Source organism: Microcaecilia unicolor, chromosome 7 (genome assembly GCF_901765095.1).
Source record: "Microcaecilia unicolor chromosome 7, aMicUni1.1, whole genome shotgun sequence".
Classification (NCBI taxonomy): domain Eukaryota; kingdom Metazoa; phylum Chordata; class Amphibia; order Gymnophiona; family Siphonopidae; genus Microcaecilia; species Microcaecilia unicolor.
Window position 1 is genome coordinate 14,863,295 of NC_044037.1, and position 21,437 is coordinate 14,884,731.

Consider the following 21,437-nt stretch of genomic DNA (forward strand, 5'->3'; position numbering starts at 1 on the left):
ATGCGCAAAAATAATCCATTTGGAGGAAATGACCCCAAAGCTCATGTGTACTTTTTGCACTGTGGTGAGACAATTTTCACCCAGAGTAATTAAATAAAAAAATTAAAAAAAAAAAAAAAAAACCAAAACAAATTACCAAGCTAAATCTCTGAAAATTATCTTCCCTAAATTCACAAACACATTTCCTGCATTTCTCTACTTATTAAAATACTGTCAAGCAAAACGGCAAGGGGTGGGTTAATATTGGATTATGATGTCTGAAACCGGAAAAAAAAATGTAATAAATATTACAGAGCCAACAGCAGTTCAAGTTACATTTCTATGGTATAATGAAATGTGGCTCTGAGACTAAACTCATTGCTAATGCGGCACGGAGTGTCAAAGATCAAGCATGCCTGATCTAAAAATACAATATTCTACATTAATTGCTTTCTTCCAGCTCAGAATGCCAGCTTTTGCTCCTTGAAAAGTATTAAGGCTGACAGATTTAGAAAATTAAATTGCTGGACACTTGTTTTCACCATAGAAATACGCCCTACAAATTAAACTAAAGCTCTTGCTACCCCTAACAAGACATTATTACAGTGAATAGCCTGGAGCATGGTAGGGTTTCATTTTAAAGATCTAGTAATTTGAAAATTCTGCAGTGGTTTACAGCCGTTGCCTGGTGGCATGATACACTGAAGGCCAGGTTCATACCTCTTAATATATCTGTATGGGGTCCTTACCACCTCACACAAACGCGCTCCAGAAGGAACAAACAACAGTGTCAGTTCAGCAGACTGCTGTTTACCTCCCGGTGGATGATGTGCCTAAATAGCCGATAGCTAAGATTTAAGACTAGGAGCAAAAATATGAACCGGAAGACACAGAACACACATACAGACTGCCAATGAAATAGCTGGGAAATGTGTTATTGGCTCCATTATGACATTAAATAAATAAAAACCTTTCAGAGAGATATGCAGAAGAGGCACCAAAGGGGCAAGTTCTAAAAGAATATAGGTAAGAGAAATGAGAAGGAATCTGAGCAGTGTGCAATCCAAATATTGACATTTCAGTTGCTATAAAAAGTTATAAAATCAATATTTTGATGCCTTGTGTGTTTCAAATGAAGTCCATGCCTAGCAGATTAAGCGGATGGACATGAGGCAGGGCTGTTATATGACAAAATATGTGCCATTCCTGTATGTTAAATATACCAATATTGAATGATGTTCTTACGGCATTTAGAGAACAAAAATGAATCTTTGGTTATTGTTCCAACAAAACAAGCATGCAAATAGGACAATATCTACCTACCAATAATTCCAAAATATATTCTATTACTAAGTCAAGCAGTGTTTTAATGGCTGAATTGCAGGCTGGTTGCAGTCAAACACCGGTATGCTGCATGAAGAAAGGCTAAAGTGTTGAAATACTTCAAAAGCAGGCTTGACTACAGTGCTATAAAACTCTATTTCTTTGTACTGTCTAACCCGTTGTTTGAAAGGACTGCATGAAATCTTCACATCAAGGATAAACAGGTTACTTTCCATTATGAGCTCAAATCACAAATTCCAACAGTCGGAGCAGACCCAAGGTCAGTATCTTCTTGTTCTCACTGCCAGCAATAAAAAGCTTTCATACATTTAAAGCACAAAATGGAACCAGCAAGGGAAATTGCAAAACAAATTCAGAATCTGATGCTGCGTTCAAAAGATGTACATCTCTATCTCGGCAAGTAAAATGTGTGTTAATGGAGAATGCTTAAAACTCCAAAGTAAACTTAGATCCTCAGCTACAGCTCATCAAGCCTCTTATTCCCATTCAAACAGCAGTATAGTCGGGGCTTAGCACTTTATATGCTAAACCTAGTGGACCTACCACCCAGAAACGCCAAAAGATCGGCTCGCAAATTCCTCAATCTGAATTTCCCCAGCTGCAAAGGAGTGAAATACAAACAGGCTTATGCTACGACCTTCGCATACAAAAGCACACAGGTCTGGAATGCGCTACCCAAGACCCTGAAAACAATGAACAATCTAACCAGCTTCCGCAAAGCTCTGAAAACACACCTCTTTAACAAAGCTTACAAAAGTCACCCTCAATGATACAAATCATCCCCAATCCACCCAAACACACCTAAAACACTTCTCACACAACCTACCCAACATCCGCCCATCTAAATCCTCTTCTACTTCAACTTATGATCAACTGTATTTAAATCATGTCTTGACTCTATCATAACCTTACTCTGTAAGCCACATTGAGACTGCAAAAAGGTGGGATAATGTGGGATACAAATGCAATAAATAAATAGTCAATATTTTTGCAGGTACTATACCCTAGAACAGGGGTTGTTAACCAGTGCTGCCAGGAAGAGGTCAAATGTGTGTGGAGAAAGATCTTGAAATCTAGTCTTTATCATTTGTGAATGGTCATTTTATTCAACAACATTATCAACAATTTATGTACCACTGCAGCTTTAACTGTGACTTTGTTTGAAGTATAATTGTAATATGGTAATTTTGGCAACATTTTAGCAGTTAGCGACATATGTAGCTGTCAGTAGTCACTAGTTGACACATGGTTTAGGCAGTGCCGTAGCGAGGGCGGCTGACACCCGGGGCGGTTCACCACTGCGCACCCCCCCCCCCCCCCCCGGGTGCAGCATGGCACACACACTCCTTCCCCCCGGAGCGCATTCTTACCAAAGAGGGTGGGCGGGAGGGCCGCTCCACCCTGAGTGCACGTCGCTGGGAGCTGCATCAGCTCCGCTGGTTCCCTGCTCTCTCTGCCCCGGAACAGGAAGTAACCTGTTCTGGGGCAGAGAAAGCAGTGAACCAACAGAGTCGACACCCCCCCAGCGGCGTGCACCCAGGGCGGACCGCCCCACCGCCCCCCCTTCCTACACCACTGGGTTTAGGAAAGGGGTGTGGGAACCAAAAAGGTTTAAAAACCCCTGGTATAAACATTTGAACTGCATGTAAGCTAAAGACATTTTAGCCAAGCCTAACTTTTATTCTTACCATCTTTCCCATACTGCAAAAGCAAGGTGAGAGGGGAAAGAAAGAGAAGTGAAACAGTGAACTACAAATTTCTTACCAGCCAATATCCCCTGACTGGCCAGAACCATGATGGCTGTTAGACCAACAGTGAAAATAACATTTTGTCCAAAGTTCAGCATAGCCAACGTTGAGGTAGTTTTTAGCGAGGCATTTTCATAGGTTTTCAAAAATCCATCATATCGTTCAGCTTCATATTTTTCATTATTGAAATACTGAAAAGGAACATAGTTGATAAATTAGAAAAAAAATATTCACACACATTTAAATGGAAAAAAAAAGCGCAAGCATTATCACCTGTTAATGAAGTCAGTATATTGCTTTTAAATAGGGGGCAAAACACAGGTTTATTTAAAACATGATTGCTACTGTGAATTACTCAATACCATATTCAGATGTGAACTTGAAAAAAATAATATTTAATATATTTTTTGCATAGTCCAGTGACAGTGGAAACTTGTAATTTGATATCACTGAGAATGCTGTAAAATCCAAAGACAAGATCCCATTACTCATCCCATGTGATTTTTTAATGTTTTTTTTTAACAGACTATAGCTTTCTATAGTAAGGTAAGGTTAAAGCATTTGATACACCACCTTTGTGTAGTACAAGCAAAGCAATTTATATATTACTAGTAAACAAAGGCCCGTTTCTGAGCGCAATGAAACGGGCGCTAGCAAGGGTTGCATGGCTCGTCGCGGTTTTACCTGGTTCGTGGCGTGCAGCGCTGCTGTTTCCGTTGTAGCTCTGTGTGGGTGGCGGTTTTCGTGCCCCGCCCTCGACGTCATCGCGTTTTGACGCGAGGGCGGAGCAGAGCTACAGTGTGGCAATCCGGAGTTTGTGGCCTGAGTAGATCGTTGGAGGTAAGAATCTGCTCCGCCCTCAACGTCATAACGTTTGACGCGAGGGCGGGGCCCACAGACTGTGATTTTCGTGGCTTCAGAGCTTCAAACATACGAACTGGCTTCAGTGACGTCAGCAGACAATAGAACGTTGAGGGTGAGTTTTATATATATATATATATATATATATACAGCTACTTTCTCTGTCCCTAGTGCACTCACAATCTACAATCTTGAAAAAGGGATTACATATTACAACCCCCCCCCCCCCACCACCACCTTTAACCTGACAACCTACCTTTGTCTTTCTATTTACACATCTATATCACTAGACATACTTAGCAGTAAAACTTGTCACAAACAACTCCAGACACAAAATATGGTTAACATAGCTTCATGCTGCTTTTATGAGACAAAACATCAACCTACTTAAACCAGTGATCAGCATACCTGTACCCTAACTAAATGACCTTACTTGTTTCAGCTATCAATACAGACTACAACAGTTGCATGAAGATGCGTTTTAAGGAGAGAAACACATACTGGCCCAATCAAAAACCAACAGATCACAGCTAAAAATAAATATTTGAAGAAAATGTTCTTATTAGGTACAGTCTTGTAAGAAGTGCAGGCATCTCAAGATACAAAGTTCCATAACGTGCATTAAGGTAATCATCATTGTGCTATGGGTGTAAAAAAGGTCTACTCCTGCCAGAATTCTGTGCAAAAAAAAAAAATAAAATAAAATAAAATCTAAAATCTGCACATAAAATGTGCAAATTCTGCAAGTTTATTAGTCATAATGTAACCAATATTACAGTCCCCCCCCTCCCTGACTGTGGATGCCATCCATACTTTTCCCACCATCCATATTTTTCCAGCCTCCTCCCTGCACCTACACATAGCATCCACCATTACAGCCCCTTCCTTCCCTCCCTCCCTCCCTCCCTTCCTAGCATCCACCTTTTTTTATAGCCCCCACCACACACATATAGCATCCACCTTCCCTCCCTCCCTCCCTAGCATCCACCTTTTTTATAGCCCCCACCACACACATATAGCATCCACCTTCCCTCCCTCCCTCCCTAGCATCCACCTTTTTTATAGCCCCCACCACACACATATAGCATCCACCTTCCCTCCCTCCCTAGCATCCACCTTTTTTTTTATAGCCCCCACCACACACATATAGCATCCACCTTTTTTTAGAACCCTCCCTCCCCTCCACCCACCCACAGCATCCACCATTTTTACAGCCCTCCCTCCATCCATAGCTCCCTACCTGCAGCCATATGCCGTCCACATTTTTGTTTTTCAGCCGCCCCTGGACTCACCCAAAACCCTGAAGTAGGAGCTGCACAGGAGTACCTCTTCAAGGTAGGAAATAAACCCCACTCTTTTGTGTCCGCTGCCGCCACTTTTTCCAAATGGCCACCAAGACTTCCAGTGGCAGTGTCACGAGATTACCGCTTGAAGTCTTGGTGGCCATTCTGAAAAAGCGGCAGCACTAGCCAAGAGAATCGGCAGTGGGCAGGAAAGAGTGGGGTTTTCTGCCCCCGACGAGGCCTCTAGATAACCAGGGTATACTTGGGTAGTCCTGGGGAGGACCCACTAAGGAACAGGATGGGGGGAGGGGGGGGGGGCGAGGAACAACCCTGTGACCAGAACCAGCACTGCGGGCTGGGGAAAGAGGAGGGCAGATTCTGAACAAAAATATGGAATTCTGCACGGCTGCAGAATTCTGTGCAAATTCTGCGCTCCACAGTTGTGCAGAATTCCAGCAGGAGTAATGGTCTGAGAGAACATAGGCACAGTATACTGCTAAGTACAAGTTGGCTTGGAATGGAAATGACAACCTGTCCCCGCCATCCTATCATCATAGTCTCAAAAAGGGGAAGATTTAATGGTAAAAGTCTCAGCAAAAGGAGGACCTTTGATGAATAATGCTCAGCAGCGAATGTATAGGCATGGTTAGCACAGTAAAACCCACTGCAGATAAATGCAAAACACAATTTTTTTTTAAGCAAATTTGTTTTTTGTTTTTTTCCCATTTTGCTTTGTATCTCATCCCTAATGGGTTATAACAAAGACACTTAAGTACTGCATCCCCTTGACAAGATCTAGGAGAAATGCTGTTTGATGACTTATGCCATAGAACCTGGAGATGTTTATATTTGACAGTACAAAAGCAGAAGGTATGGCTTACATTTCCAGACTAAAATGTACTACATTTCTTATGAATTAACCTCCTAAGAACTCCAAATATAGAGGGAATAGCTTCTCTCCCAAATGAGGTAGAGTACAATAAGACAGCACTACACGCATGCAACTGAGTATATCTGCATTCTTCTCCACCACTATTAACGCAGACTGTGTGCTGTCTTGCTACGCCATAGAGGCCTTAATGGTCTTACTGAATTAGTGTCTTATATAATTCCTTCTCTACAGCATTGTTTTTAAATGCAAAACCCCCAACTTGCCTCAGTTTTGAGCCTCTCACATAGTAACACAGTAGAAGATGGCAGATAAAGACCTGTACGGTCCCTCTAGTCTGCCCAACAAGATAAAAATATGTAATGAGTTTATTTATTTATTAGGATTTATCACATTTTCGAAGGAATTCACTCAAGGTGGTGTACAGTAAGAATAGATCAAACATGAGCAATAGGCAATTACAGCAGTAAAAAAAAGTACGGCATAGTTTACTACTTACAATGTCAACACAATAAGTAATAGAACATTATAATTGATAGTAAAGGGTACATGGTACTTCATATGTATACCTGATTTTGATTTGATCTTGCCATTTTCAGGGCACAGACTGCAGAAGTATGCCCGGCACTACCCTTGTTCTAAAATTTCTCAAGTTGTCATCAACACCCCTGAAAAGCTCCACTCCAGCCCATCTAAATCTATTCCGCCACGATCAGAGCACAGACCGTAGAAGTCTGCCCAGCACTGGCTTTGTGGAGGAGTGGCCTAGTGGTTAGGGTGGTGGACTTTGGTCCTGAGGACCTGAGTTCGATTCCCACTTCAGGCACAGGCAGCTCCTTGTGACTCTGGGCAAGTCACTTAACCCTCCATTGCCCCATGTAAGCCGCATTGAGCCTGCCATGAGTGGGAAAGCGCAGGGTACAAATGTAACAAAAATAAAATAGATACTATTGGAGATTCTACATGGAATGTTGCTACTATTGGAGATTCTACATGGAATGTTGCTACTATTGGAGATTCTACATGGCATGTTGTTAGTGGAGGAGCAGCCTAGTGGTTAGTGCAGTGGACTTTGATCCTGGGGAACCGAGTTCAATTCCCACTGCAGCTCCTTGTGACTCTGGGCAAGTCACTTAACCCTCCATTGCCCCTGATACAAAATAAGTATCTGTATACAATATGTAAGCCGCACTGAGCCTGCCATGAGTGAGAAAGCGCGGGGTACAAATGTAACAAAAAAAAAATTACCAGAATTGCTACCTAATCTCCACTAAGCTTCTTTTGATCCATTCCTTTTAAACATGATTCCTGTGTGTTTATCCCACCCATTTTTAAAATTCCACTACTGCTTGCATCTCCACCTCCTCCCGCAGGAGGGCATTCCAGGTATCTACCACCCCGTCGGTGAAAAAATATTTCCCGACATTATTCCCAATTCAGCCCCCTTTCTACCTCAATTCATGTCCTCTAGTTCTACCACTTCCCATTTCTGGAAAAGATTTGTTTGCGGATTAATACCTTTCAAATATTTGAACGTCTGTATCGTATTACCCCCGTTTCTCCTTTTCTCCAGGGTATACCCTGTTCAGGTCGGCAAGTCTCTCGTACATCTTGCCACGCAAACCCCATACCAGTTTTGTCGTTTTAAACATTAAACATCCTATATTATAATACCCGAGTGATTATTTTTGTTTAGTTTCTTGATATACCGCTCTTCACATTAGCCACAGAGCGGTTTGCAATAAAAATTCAGATAAACCTAGAAAAGAACTACAATATTCAAATAATTATTAATTTGTCTTGTCTATATGTCTTTTTTTATTTTTTTTATTTTATTTTTACAATTTTACGACGACTTACAAGATTACTCTCTTGATACAGCAAAGTGTTTATACAGGTCTAAATTCCTATTTGGAATTGGTATAAGGAAACTAATAAAGATAATTTTAACACTCAAGTCCACTATAAATAGATCCAAGATTTCTAATTACAGGAAAATTCAAAAGAAAATATTAAAAGTTAGTCAACATTTAGTACTGGACAGAATAATATTACATTAAACTCCAACTGTTCTTTTAGAAGATATGAATGATGACAAGTGTGACGGGTCCATGAAAACATACTTAGACGAGTTAAGTCGAATTATGCATTTACAAGGAAATCTTAAATAAAATATTCCTCCAAGCTGAAGAACGGCAGGCTTTAATAACAAAAACTGTTTTCGCCTTTTCTGTGTCTCCTGTGAAATATCTTAGTTTCTGACTAGTGCGTTTGCAGAGTTTCTCTGCATAGTCAGAATTGTAAGTAGTAGCCAAAGGATTTTTGAAAGAGCGGCCATAAGAACCCTACAAACTAACGAACGCATTATCATCAAACCCACAGACAAAGGAAGCGCAGTGGTAATTATGGACATACAAAAATACATTGAAAAGGTACAGCGAAGGGCGACGAAAATGATAGTGGGGATGGGACGACTTTCCTATGAAGAGAGGCTGAGAAGGCTAGGGCTTTTTAGCTTGGAGAAGAGACGGCTGAGGGGAGATATGATAGAAGTGTATAAAATAATGAGTGGAATGGATCGGGTGGATGTGAAGCGACTGTTCACGCTATCCAAAAATACTAGGACTAGAGGGCATGAGTTGAAGCTACAGTATGGTAAATTTAAAACAAATCGGAGAAAATTTTTCTTCACCCAACGTGTAATTAGACTCTGGAATTCGTTGCCGGAGAACGTGGTATGGGCGGTTAGCTTGACGGAGTTTAAAAAGGGGTTAGATAGATTCCTAAAGGACAAGTCCATAGACCGCTATTAAATGGACTTGGAAAAATTCCGCATTTTTAGGTATAACTTGTCTGGAATGTTTTTACGTTTGGGGAGCGTGCCAGGTGCCCTTGACCTGGATTGGCCACTGTCGGTGACAGGATGCTGGGCTAGATGGACCTTTGGTCTTTCCCAGTATGGCACTACTTATGTACTTATGTACTAGGGGCACAGACAGCTCTCAGACAATAAATACTACAGGAAACTAACTGAGGACCCCACACAGGATTACACAAAACAGCTGAAAGACCTTATCAAAACATTTCCTACACAAGCGCAACCTCGCCTGAAGAAACTCATACCAAACCAGCCTGCTGTGGGCACATTATACATGCTACCCAAGATCCACAAACCGGGAAACCCTGGCAGACCAATCATATCAGGTATTGGCACACTCACGGAAGAAATATCTGGATTCATAGAGGAAATTCTGAAACCTCTCATATACAAAACTAACAGCTTCATACAAGACACCACAGACTTTCTGAATAAATTGAAAAATATCAAGCAACTACCACCTAACACCCTTCTGGTCACGATGGATGTAGAATCACTATACAGCAACATTCCACATGCGGATGGCATAGCTGCATGTGGAAGACTCCTAAAAAAATCCACACTGGACCATCAATACTCACCAGAAACTATTACAAAATTAATCAAATTCATTTTAACTCACAACTACTTCCGCTTTAACAATGATATCTATCTGCAAATAATGGGCACTGCGATGGGCACCAGGACAGCACCCCAATATGCCAACCTTTTTATGGCTGAGCTGGAAGAGACATTTCTGAATACACACCAGACCAAACCTCTAAAATACTACCGGTACATCGATGACGTTTTTATGATTTGGACGGAGGGTGAAGAAACTCTGAAACAATTTTATTCTGCCTTCAATACATACCATCCTACAATCAGATTCAAAATTGACTACTCCCCAGAAAAAGTCAATTTTTTGGACACCACGGTCTCAATCAGTGATGGCTGTATACAAACATCTATATATAAGAAACCCACAGACAGATGCAGCTACCTCCACAACTCCAGCTTCCATCCTTCACATACAAAAAGATCCATCATTTACAGCCAAGCCACAAGATACCACCATATCTGCTCTGACCCAGGGGACAGAGACAGACACCTTAAAAGCCTGACTACATCCTTCAAACAGAAAGGCTACAACCCCAAAATAATCTCCAAGAATATTGCCTCCTCCCTCAAAACACCCAGAGAGAATCTGCTACAGTACAAGGAGAAAAGATCAACAGACAGAATCCCCCTTGTAGTGAGATACAATCCAGAGCTGGAAAAACTGAGGAAAATCATAAGAGATCTACAACCTATACTCCAGGAGGATGAATTACTGAAAGAGATATTCCCATCCCCACCAGTACTGGCCTTCCGACAGCCACCCAACTTAAAACACAAGCTAATCAGAAGTAAACTTCCATCACAGACTGAAAAGGAACAGAAGGGCACATGTCCCTGTAATTTATCCAGTTGCAAACTATGCCAAAATATTTCACAGGACCCCACAGTCATCCACAAAGGAAAGATATTCAATATAAAGGGATCTTTCACTTGCTCATCTTCCAATGTGGTATATATCATTCAGTGTAAAAAATGTAACAAAGGATGCTATATTGGAGAAACAGGCCAGAAGCTTAAGCCAAGATTCAATTTACATAGACATCACATGAACAATACAGCCAGTAGGGCCCCCACCCCGGTGGGACAGCACTTCACAGAACCAGGACACTGTACCAGTGATTTCACAGTGAGAATACTGAAAGGTAACTTTAAAACCATACAAGAATGTAAGACCTTTGAAGTCAGAATGATTGAATATTTTAACACCCAACAGAAAAGACTTAACAAGGATCTGGGGTTCCTAGCCCATTATAAACCATAAAGCTGTATGTCTCTGTTGATCACCCCACCCCTCACCTATCCACACCCATCCTGTTAGAATATCAATGATATGCTTTGATGTCCCCATGCATACCTCCGACCCACCCCCATCCTCCAACCCTGTCAGACTGTCATAGTAATGCTTGAATGTTTTCACTTATATACACTGTCAGCTAGCACATTTGCTTATTTCCAATCTGACGAAGAAGGGCAACCTTCGAAAGCTAATCAAGAAATGTATTAAGTTATGTCCAATAAAAAAGGTATCATCTTATTTTCTTTTCCATGTTTTATTTTGTTTGATTTCTATTGATAATTTTTAAACCAAGAAACTTTTTCTCCCGATTCTTAAAAAACAATCTGAAAAGCCATGATTTATCAGGAGTTAAGGCAACAGTTGCTACCAAAGTGGCTGCTTGGACTTGATCTGTTTTAGAAGTTTCTAGAAATGCTGACAAGTCTAAAGAATATTTTCTTTCTTGTTGAGACAATGCCTTCTGTGGTATATAATACACCTGGTTAAACAGTGGCAAGCTTGCTTCAGGAATTTCTAAATTTTCGCGAAGATATCTCTTTAACATATCAATAGGTTTTATCATATTTATTTTAGGAAAATTAATAAATCTCAAGTTATTATTCTTCATAAAATCATATAGTTCTGTTTTCTTCTTAAATTAGTAATATCTTTCAGCATTACTGCTTGTAAGTTTGCCAAGTCACTAACAGTCTTTTCAATATTTACTTGTTTTTCACTTAATGATTTTATATCCACTTCAGTTTTCAATAATCTCTGTTCAATTACAACAACTTTCCCAGATGTAGCATTTACATTTTGAGTAACAGTTAATATAAACTGGGAAATCAAATCCTATTAGGAATCGAGCGTTACCTCTGCCGGTTTCTCCAAAATCTTTAGAGGAATATCACTCAAGTTTTCAGAATTCTTCACCGATTCCATATCTTGGAACCCCAGAGACATCTTAGCAGGACTGCTTTCCTCGAGCGAACTCCTGATGCTTGGGCTGCCCCTCGAATTAGAGTAGAGCTTCAACCGCAAGGTTTCCACTCACTGGAGGAAAAACCGTCGGTCCATCGAAGGGTGAGCTAGTCGACTGCGGCTGCGGAGTACGATGGTCGAGATTCAAGGTGACATTCTGTCCCGAAGACACCGATACCTCCTGCATCGTGCCGGTGCCCTACTACTACTACTACTATTTAGCATTTCTATAGAGCTACAAGGCGTACGCAGTGCTGCACAAACATAGAAGAAAGGCAGTCCCTGCTCAAAGAGCTTACAATCTAATAGACAAGAAATAAAGTAAGCAAATCAAATCAATTAATGTGTACAGGAAGGAGGAGAGGAGGGTAGGTGGAGGCGAGTGGTTACAGTGCCCTCTAGGGATTCGCCCACCATCTGCCGATTCTGACCCGAGGAACTCACAAATCGGTCCCATAGGACCTGAAGGTAAGGAGGGAGGTGGCAGCAAAGCTCGAACTGTTGCCTTGCCGCGTCTTTTCGGCATTCTTGGAAGAAAGGAAATGTGAGCTCCTCTCAGTGTCTAGATGCTGGCGGTCATCTTGGATCGAGCATGACTTTTTTTTGTATACATCTTAACTAGCTTGTAAACTCCATGGAGAAGGAACTGTACTGTATGTTTGTACTCAGCTGTGCACACTTAGTAGCACTGTGCTATGTTCAAAAGTGTATGGTGCCTGTAGATCAATGAACTAATGCATTCAAGCTCACCTTGATCAGTTAATACTTCTTTTGAAGACTAACTTTCTGGCTGCATCAGAGACATCAGTTCCAAACACAAAATGCAATTTTGAGAATGAGCAATCTGGGTAGCAGATCTATAATTACAGATGCTTAGCTGTGATACAAAAGTCACATTCATAACAAATATGATGCAGTCTTGGGACAATATAACTATGTATAGGGGATTGGCATGATGGCAAATTGACAATCAGTGTTTAAGTATGTCATGAAACGCCTAGCCACCCACCTTGGGCTACCCTGCAGCCACTTAGTGGGTCTATCCCCAACACAGCTCAGGTCCACCTGCCGCTTGTGTTCTACACTAGCACTCTCCTCCCACTGACTGGGTCCCAACTGCCTCTGGTAGAGTCTCCCACTCTCAAATTATCCCCAGTGATTTCTAGGTTACTGGGGCAACACTTTGTGGTCCCACAGCTCCTAGGAAGCACTCACAGACCCAACACACAAACCACCAGGATTCTTAGTCAGTCCAAACAAGCAGAGGCAATAAACTAAAGACATTTATTCTCATGAAAACAAATTAGAACAATTAATAGAAAAGGTAATCAGCAACAGTACCAAGTAACTGAAATATGGATAAATTATAACACTATCTAAACATTTGTATACTATTTAGATAGTACCTGGGGAGATCAGGACATATAGCTGCTCACAAGATATCAAATATAACTGTTTACAGGGTTTCAGCAAAGAAATCTTTCTCTCTCTTCTCCCTGGCTGAAACTGAAGGCAGAACCAGTAACTCTTGATTAACTTCAAACTCCAGGCCAATCAGAGCCCAGAACAACAACATTTGAAAATAGCTGACCACATCACTGCAGGCACTTCCTCTCTTTGCTTAAACTAAAGAATGAATCATTCACTTTTCTGCAACAGCTTAAAACATAACATGCACCACCTGCTGGCCAAACTAGAGAAATATTGCAGGAAAATATCAAAACAATTATCACAGGCTTAAAACCCACTGTTTTGTCACAAAGCATAAATGCTTTTAACCTGCACAGAACAACAGGTGTGGCTCTGGTTGCTTTGTTGGGCAGACTGCATGGACCGTGCAGGTCTTTATCTGCCATCATTTTTCTGTGTTACATAACTATATTAAGCAGCATTATTACCTAGACCTACTAAAGGCATGGAAAAAAAAAACATCAAACAGGTGGCAGCTTCCACCTTCTCCAAACAAAATGATCCTGCAAAATAAAAACATGCCGCTATCTTAGAATTTCAATAACACACTCCAGGTTATTCTTTACTGTACTACAATTGTAGAGAAGGCTGTTGTGAAGCACAAGATTCAGGCTGAGTGGCTTCAAATAAGCCTGGGGAACAGCATTGTGTCCCAACAAGTTATGTCCTTTTGTGTACCATTAGGCAATAAGAAATAGAACAGAGCAATAAAAAAATGTGGGAAAATATAAACCAAAATGAAAAAGAAAAGGAAACTCCATGATACACTTTATAGTCCAGTATATGATACAGAAGCATGCTGAAGAGACAGCAGGGCAAAGAACAAAAAGCCACAAACATCACTTGAGATACAGTTCTTGCACACAGCACAGCAGGCAGCAGCCTGCATTCATTTATAACATCTCACCTTCACTGTTTCATAATTTAATAGCGAGTCTATAGCAGCATTACCAGCTTCATTGTCTGCTTTGTTCATTTCGATTCTAAATTTAGTCCTGTAAAACAAAGATTTGCACTTCTGTAAATTTCATTCACTATACAGACAAGATAAATGTCTCCATCCGTAGAATTTCATGCTACTTTCCTAAGAATGCTTTACCTCCACTGTGTGACTCCTATGGTGAAGAGTGTGTATGCTCCCAATGTCCCCAAAGTCACCAGTGCAAACTGGGCACCACATTTGTAATACTACAGGAGAAAAACAAAGAAATTAATGTTCAAAATCATTATGGACTTTCTAGAGTGTTCAACAGCTTCGTAACACTGTACCATAAAAGAGTCCCTTCTGGGCCACTAACTTTACCATGAATAAGCAGGACACTTTATTTGCAATCTTAAATGCATAGTTTAGATGGGATGCTTTTCCACAGACTTCTTCACATAGTTATCAAAGCCTCTTTTAAAGCCACTTGCACAAAATTAATCCCAAGTGCTTTTTGCCAACCATGACATTCGCTAGACCTCTTCTGTTTCAAATGCAGCATATATATGGGCTTTAAGAGCAAACTCTCCACTTGTGGCTTCAAATGATCAAATCCACCGCTGACTTCTACAATAAAAACTTACTGCTACCTTTTACAGCACGTCTCAGCCAGCAACATTTCCCTTAAAGGATTTTTCTCTTAGTTTATATACCTTTCACAGTCATTGTCTGTCTATCCTCCTTTGTTCATTCAACAGTTCTAATCTTGTGACTGTAAACTGCCGTGATATCAATTTTGGTTAATGTCAGTGTTAAAAAAAAAGAAAAGACAAATAAATAAGACCCAGATCCTAATCACATTAGATAACTTCACATGGGACCTCTGGTCAGCAACGTCCAGCCCTCAGAGTTCTCTGGCAACTCTCTAAACCAGGGGTATATTTCCAGCAAAACTACAGCATCTCAGCCAACACAGAAGGTTTATAGACAAACATTGACGATATTTTTAACAGTTAGCCTAAGTCAGACTATTGTACACAGTTGTTTATACTCCTTATCTTACCTATATTTAAGGCTCTGACAACTATGCCTCAACATGCCTCACATAAGGGGGCTTTTTATTACCTCCTAAACCAGTGATGGGCAACCTTTTGAGCTTGGTGTGTCAAAATTCACCAAAAAACCGAGCATAACTCGGGTGGTGTGTCACTTCAAGAAAACTCACTGCTACTAGGACTGCCCCCGGGCCCCCCCTACCCGAGATCGCTGCCCACCCGAGGTCGCCAGGCCCCCCCCTCCACCCGCTACCGGGCCCAGAACTAACCTTAAAGCCTCATTTCACATTGCAGCAAGCAGCAGCAGGGCAGACCTCTCCTCCTTCCTTCTGTGCTCCGCCCTCGCGGACGTTACGTCAGGCGAGGTCAGGACACGGAAGGAAGGAGTGGCCTGCCCTGCTGCTGCTTGCTGCGACGTGAAAAGAGGCTTTAAGGTTAGTTTCCGGGAGCGAGGAGGGAGGGCGGACCACACTGCGGCGCCGCCGCGTGTCAGTGCTGACACGCGTGTCATAGGTTCGCCATCAGGGTCCTAAACCATCCTGCTAGCTGGCTGAAGCTCCTCCCTAGCCTGAGCGCCTTTCTCCTTTGACCCTGCAAAAATAGACTGACTTTTTCTGGAGTTCACCAGTAATTTCCCCCTAACTGATGCTAGCTGCTTCGTTGTCTTCAAGTTCTGAGACTATTTGCTTCAGTGAGGAACTCACAGGAACTACAAACTACCAGTAAACTTGAACTCATTTTCTCCGAGTTCTGCATCTTACTCTGGAGCTCTCTCTCACATCATGCTGATATAAATACAGTGGTAAGAGCTCCAGCTTATTTAATTCCCAGGGTCAGCTGCTGCTCAGATTTAGAGCATATTTAAATGGAATTCTGGAGAGAGCTTTGGTTTCTGGCCCCTGTCCATGAGCTTTCACCAATATCCTGGACTGTATATGAGGTGGAGCTGAGAGATGGGGGGGGGGGGGGGGGGGGGGATGGACACTGGTTATTCCTGAACAAAAATTCACCAGAGGCACAATAAGGTAACTAAACAAGTAGACTGGAGAGAACCCTTTTATCTTCTTCCAGAAAAAGGCAAGTGAGACAGTAACAGTGATACTATATCTGCAACCATATAGTAACATAGTAACATACACACTAACATAGTAGATGACGGCAGAAAAAGACCTGCACGGTCCATCCAGTCTGCCCAACAAGATAACTCATGTGTGCTACTTTTTGTGTATACCCTACTTTGGTTTGTACCTGTGCTCTTCAGGGCACAGACTGTATAAGTCTGCCCAGCACTAGCCCCGCCTCCCAACCACCGGCTCTGGCACAGACCGTATAAGTCTGCCCCGCACTATCCCCGCCTCCCAACCTCCAGCCCCGCCTCCCACTACCGGCTCTGCTATCCAATCTCGGTTAAGCTCCTGAGGATCCTTTGAAGCACTCCTAGTCTGTTGGGTTTTTAGGATTATCACATTGAATATATATGATTTAAGACTTGGAACAGGTTAGAAGAGAGAAATTTGTAGTTCAGAGGTGGAAACCTGGGACTTCTGAAGGCAGTCTACTGCACAGGGCTGGACCTAGGAAACAAAGAGTTCTGAGGAATCAGAGGACACAAAGGAAGATACAAGATTAAAAAGATGAGTTTTAGGAAGCTGGTAGTGGATATATGGAAATGCAATCAGACTTCAAATGCATGGATTATTATATCTGTAGGAAGCGGCCCTTCTCCATTTACCCCATCTCCTCTGTTCCCCACCCCCTTTCGTCATATGTATTTGTTTTTCTATCCCTATAACTTGCAAAATTTTAAGCACCAAGCATTATAAAGATTAGAATCTGGACAACTGCAAACATTTCCAGTAATGAATTACTATATACTGTATAATAAAAAAAAGGCAACTCCAGGGAAGAAATTTTACTTTTGGATTCATATAGCACCCGAGCAGAACCTAAGAGCACAATATAATTAATAATTATAATTACCGTTACACAACTACTGTGTGTTAAAATGGAATTGATGAAGAGAATATAACAAAAGGCATATTAAACAAACAGAAGTAAGATGAAGGACTAGTATTCACAACTATAATACCAGGATCCACCTGGAAAGAAAAGGTCACTAATGTTACTTTTACAGAAGCTGTTTTACATAGTATGTGGGAGTGAAAACTATTCCTCCAAATGCAAAAGCCGCATAATCAATGCCTCTGCCTGTTCTTTGATACTTCTCACATAACCAATATACACACAGCTCCCATTTAAGGTAAAAATAAAGGATCATCTTCTGTAGTGGCAGCCAATTGAAAAAAAAAAAAAAACCTCGCTAAGTTGCACTCAAAATATTTTAGCATATAACCATAGAAAATTATTTCTTCCGATTCTTCTTCTCTGTGCCAGTTTGTGCCCTTCTTTCTATACCCAGTCTCTCTGCAGTATCAGTATCAATTTATTGTTTGTATTCCGCCATACCCCCCCTTTCAAAGGGTCACCACGGTTCACAGCAAAACAGAGAACTTTCCTGGAATTAATTACATCACCAATTTTGAAGACATTTCACATAGAATAGCGAAATTTACGTGAAGGGGCATAATCGAACGGAAAAACGTCTATCTCCATGGGCGTTTATCTCCGAGAACGGGTCCGTGAAGGGGCGGACCGAAGCGTATTTTCAAAAAACATGGACGTTTATCTTTTTTTTGAACTGGGCGTTTTTGTTTTTCAGCGATAATGGAAACCGAAAGCGCCCAGCTCAAAAACGAATAACTCCAAGACATTTATTTGTGGGAGGGGCCAGGATTCGTAGTGCACTGGTCCCCCTCACATGCCAGGACACCAACCGGGCACACTCTAGGGGGCACTTTTACAAAAAAAAAAAAAAAACAAGGTAAAACAGCTCCCAGGTGCATAGCACCCTTCCCTTGGGTGTTGAGCCCCCAAATCCCCCTCAAAACCCACTGCCCACAAGTCTACACCATTACTATAGCCCTAAGGGGTGAAGGGGGGCACCTACATGTGGGTACAGTGGGTTTGGGGGGCGGTGTGGAGGGCTCCCATTTACCAGCACAAGTGTAACAGGTGGGGGGGGATGGGCATGGGTCCACCTGCCTGAACTCCACTGCACCCCCTAATAACTGCTTCAGTGACCTGCATACTGCAGCCAGGGAGGTGGGTATGACATTTGAGGGTGAAAATAAAAAGTTGTGAAACGGCATATTTTGTGGTGGGAGGGGGTTTGTGACCACTGGGGGAGTTAGGGGAGGTCATCCCCGATTCCCTCCGGTGGTCATCTGGTCATTTAGGGCACTTTTGGGGGCCTTATTCGTGGAAAAACAGGGTCCAGGAAAAGTGCCCTAAATTCTCGCTAAAAACGCATATTTTTTTTGCATTATCGGCAAAAGGCGCCCATCTCTGATCTGCCGATAACCACGCCCCAGTTCCGCCTTCACCACGCCTTCGACACGCCCTCATCAACTTTGTCCGCATCCGCGACGGAGTGCAGTTGAAAACATCCAAATTCGGCTTTCGATTATACCGCTTTATTCGTTTTTGTGAGATAAACGTCTATCTCCCGATTTGGGTCACAATATAGGCGTTTTTCTATTTCGATTATAAGCAGGATAGTCATTCATCATTAACAAGATGAACGAAAGAACAAAAAGGTAACAGGCACCTGTCTTTAGAAGTACCTTTACTTTTGAACACCATTTCTTTTGGGTTTTCCCTACGCACAGTTCCAAAGAGAGCCATAAAACTGGTAAGTTGACAGCCTGAAAAAAAAAAATCTAGTTGGTAATGTGATTTGAAGTACTGCTTGTTAATTTTTACTTACCAAAATACTGCTGACAAGTGCCACCTCAAACATGGTTGGCCCCAAATTAAATACTAAAGCACTCAGGATGAAGCTGATCCCCCTGGTTCCTCTGTCTATGGCCTTTGACAGAGCTCCTGTCTGCCTGTTCAAGTGGAACCCCAAATCCAGGTTATGGAGGTGCAGAAAGACATTCTTGGCTATCCTTCTGATGGAACTTTGGGCTACTTTGCCAAACACGGCATTTCTCATTTCGTTAAAAAAAGCAGACCCAGCTCTTGAAACTCCATCTGAAATATTAAATACAGGATATAAAATAATCACATTCACATGACTGTATCAAGGACATTTTATTAAAAAAAAAAAAAAATCACTCTCCTAGTATAATTTAAGCCAACAAAAGAAAAAACATTTTCAGGATCGTACCTACAGCAAGAATCCTTCAGATCAGACCAAAACATAAATGAAGCCTAACGTACACCTAAACCTCAAACAAGGCTGGATAAAAAGGATTTAAAAATTTTTAAATTTATTTAAACCAGATTTTTAAAAAATGCATCTAGATCAAAGATGTCATCAGGGATAGTAATGATGGCTTCTACTTATGCTATGAAGAGTGCTCGTTAACAAAAATATGGAGATGGGAGATAAACATGATCAGCCCTTACAGATGGTGTAACATGCACAGGGTTAACTCTTTACCACGCTCTTTAAAAATAAAAAGACAAAAGTCACGTGACGCTATGAGGAAGGGAGGTCGCAACTGAGCGACGCTCTGACCCTTATTCTAAACCTCCGAAAATCGCACTGAATTTCGGCCCCGAAAAAACGTGCACAACGAACCTGAAGCAGCAGCAGCACGTAGGGGTAATAGTCTCCATAAAGAAAACGGCTCCGATGGCGGCAAAATCGGCACAGAAGGAAAAACTTAGAGGCAAATCGGCGGAATCCAAGATGGCGGCGTCCCCGGACCCCGCGGGATCAGTTTCATCGGCCTGGGTGGCGGAGATCACCACAGAAATGTCGATGGTTTTGGAAGAAATGCTGGAGAGACGTCTGACACCTATAAGTACAAGGCTGGAACAGCTGCAAACGCGGATGGAGGATCTGACGCGCGAGTGTGTGGCCTTTCAAACGAGGACGAGAGAGGTGGAAGATAGAGTGACGGAAGTGGAGGAGACACAAAAGACAATGCAAAAGAAAATGGAGTCGGTGGAGCAAAAACTAGAGGACATGGAGAACAGATCCAGACGGAACAATCTGAGACTTGTGGGGTTCCCTGAAAGCGTGAGAGACCAAGATCTAACAGCGGAGGTTGAACGCTGGCTTGCAAAAGCGGTTGCATTTCCGGTGGAGATGGGCCCAGTAAGGGTGGAAAGAGCACATAGAATAGGACCCCGCAAGACTCATATGGACAAACCCCGAGTGGTTATCATGCGGATTCTTAATTTTGCCCACAAGCAATTTATATTGAAACACTCCCATGTGGACAGACAACTGTCATATGATAATAAGCGGATCCTGTGTTTCCAGGACTATTCAGCAGGAGTGGCGGGACGCAGATGGGCTTTCTCGCCAATATGTACAAAACTCTTTGAGTGGAAAATCAGATTTGCTTTAATATATCCTGCTAACTTAAAGATTACTCACAAGGGAAAAGACTACTCTTTTGACACAGTGGCGGAGGCGCAGAAGTTTGTCTCACAGTTGGAGGAAGAGCAGGCAACCGGATCGGGCTGAGAGACGACACTTGGAGAGAGTGAATGAAGACAGGAAGCTCTATCGGACTGGAGGTTTGGCTGCAAAAGGCAGCAACAAAGGAGTATTAGAGACAAGTAATCAAGGGGACTTTACATGGGCGTTAGGGGTTGGAGAGATGGAGGTTGGGACATAGACATAAGTTATCTCTCTCTATCCCCTATTACTCCGGGGGAGGGGAGGGAATTGTGCAGGATGTTTAAAGTTTATAGGGTATACTTTGAAGGGGTTCTGTTAATAAGAGTTGGAGATTTGTTTTAAAAATTTAAAAGAAAAGAAAAGAGGTTGTTAAGTTGGATATAGGAGGGGGAGGATGAGGGGGCGTCTAGACGTGACAGTTTCCATACTGGGAACAGAGATAAAGGGGAGGCAGGGTTGGGAAGGGGGAGGGGGGACAGGGGGTGGGGAAGATAATAGGAACGGTATGTGTGATAAGATGTTAAGGAGAATAACAGATAGGGGTGACCAGGTTCTATGTAATGGACACAGAATTGTAAATGCAGAATTCAAACCAGAGAGGCGCTGGCTGGGAGGCCTCTCTGGGGGAGAAGTTTATGGAAATAAGTCTGCTGTTATCTTGGATGGGTG

General features: G+C 42.1%; 1 protein-coding gene across 2 annotated transcripts in view; it reads right to left on the reverse strand.

Moving 5' to 3' along the window:
- Positions 1–21,437, reverse strand: part of ABCB7 (ATP binding cassette subfamily B member 7) — a 183,507-nt gene that overhangs the window by 48,444 nt on the left and 113,626 nt on the right. For both annotated transcript variants that reach the window (XM_030208818.1, XM_030208819.1), the window contains exons 6-9: positions 19,113–19,381; positions 14,409–14,497; positions 14,217–14,304; positions 3,088–3,262 (exon numbers count right to left, since the gene is read on the reverse strand). In XM_030208818.1, coding sequence (XP_030064678.1) covers positions 3,088–3,262; positions 14,217–14,304; positions 14,409–14,497; positions 19,113–19,381 — 621 coding nt within the window. The remainder of the gene's footprint in view (positions 1–3,087; positions 3,263–14,216; positions 14,305–14,408; positions 14,498–19,112; positions 19,382–21,437) is intronic.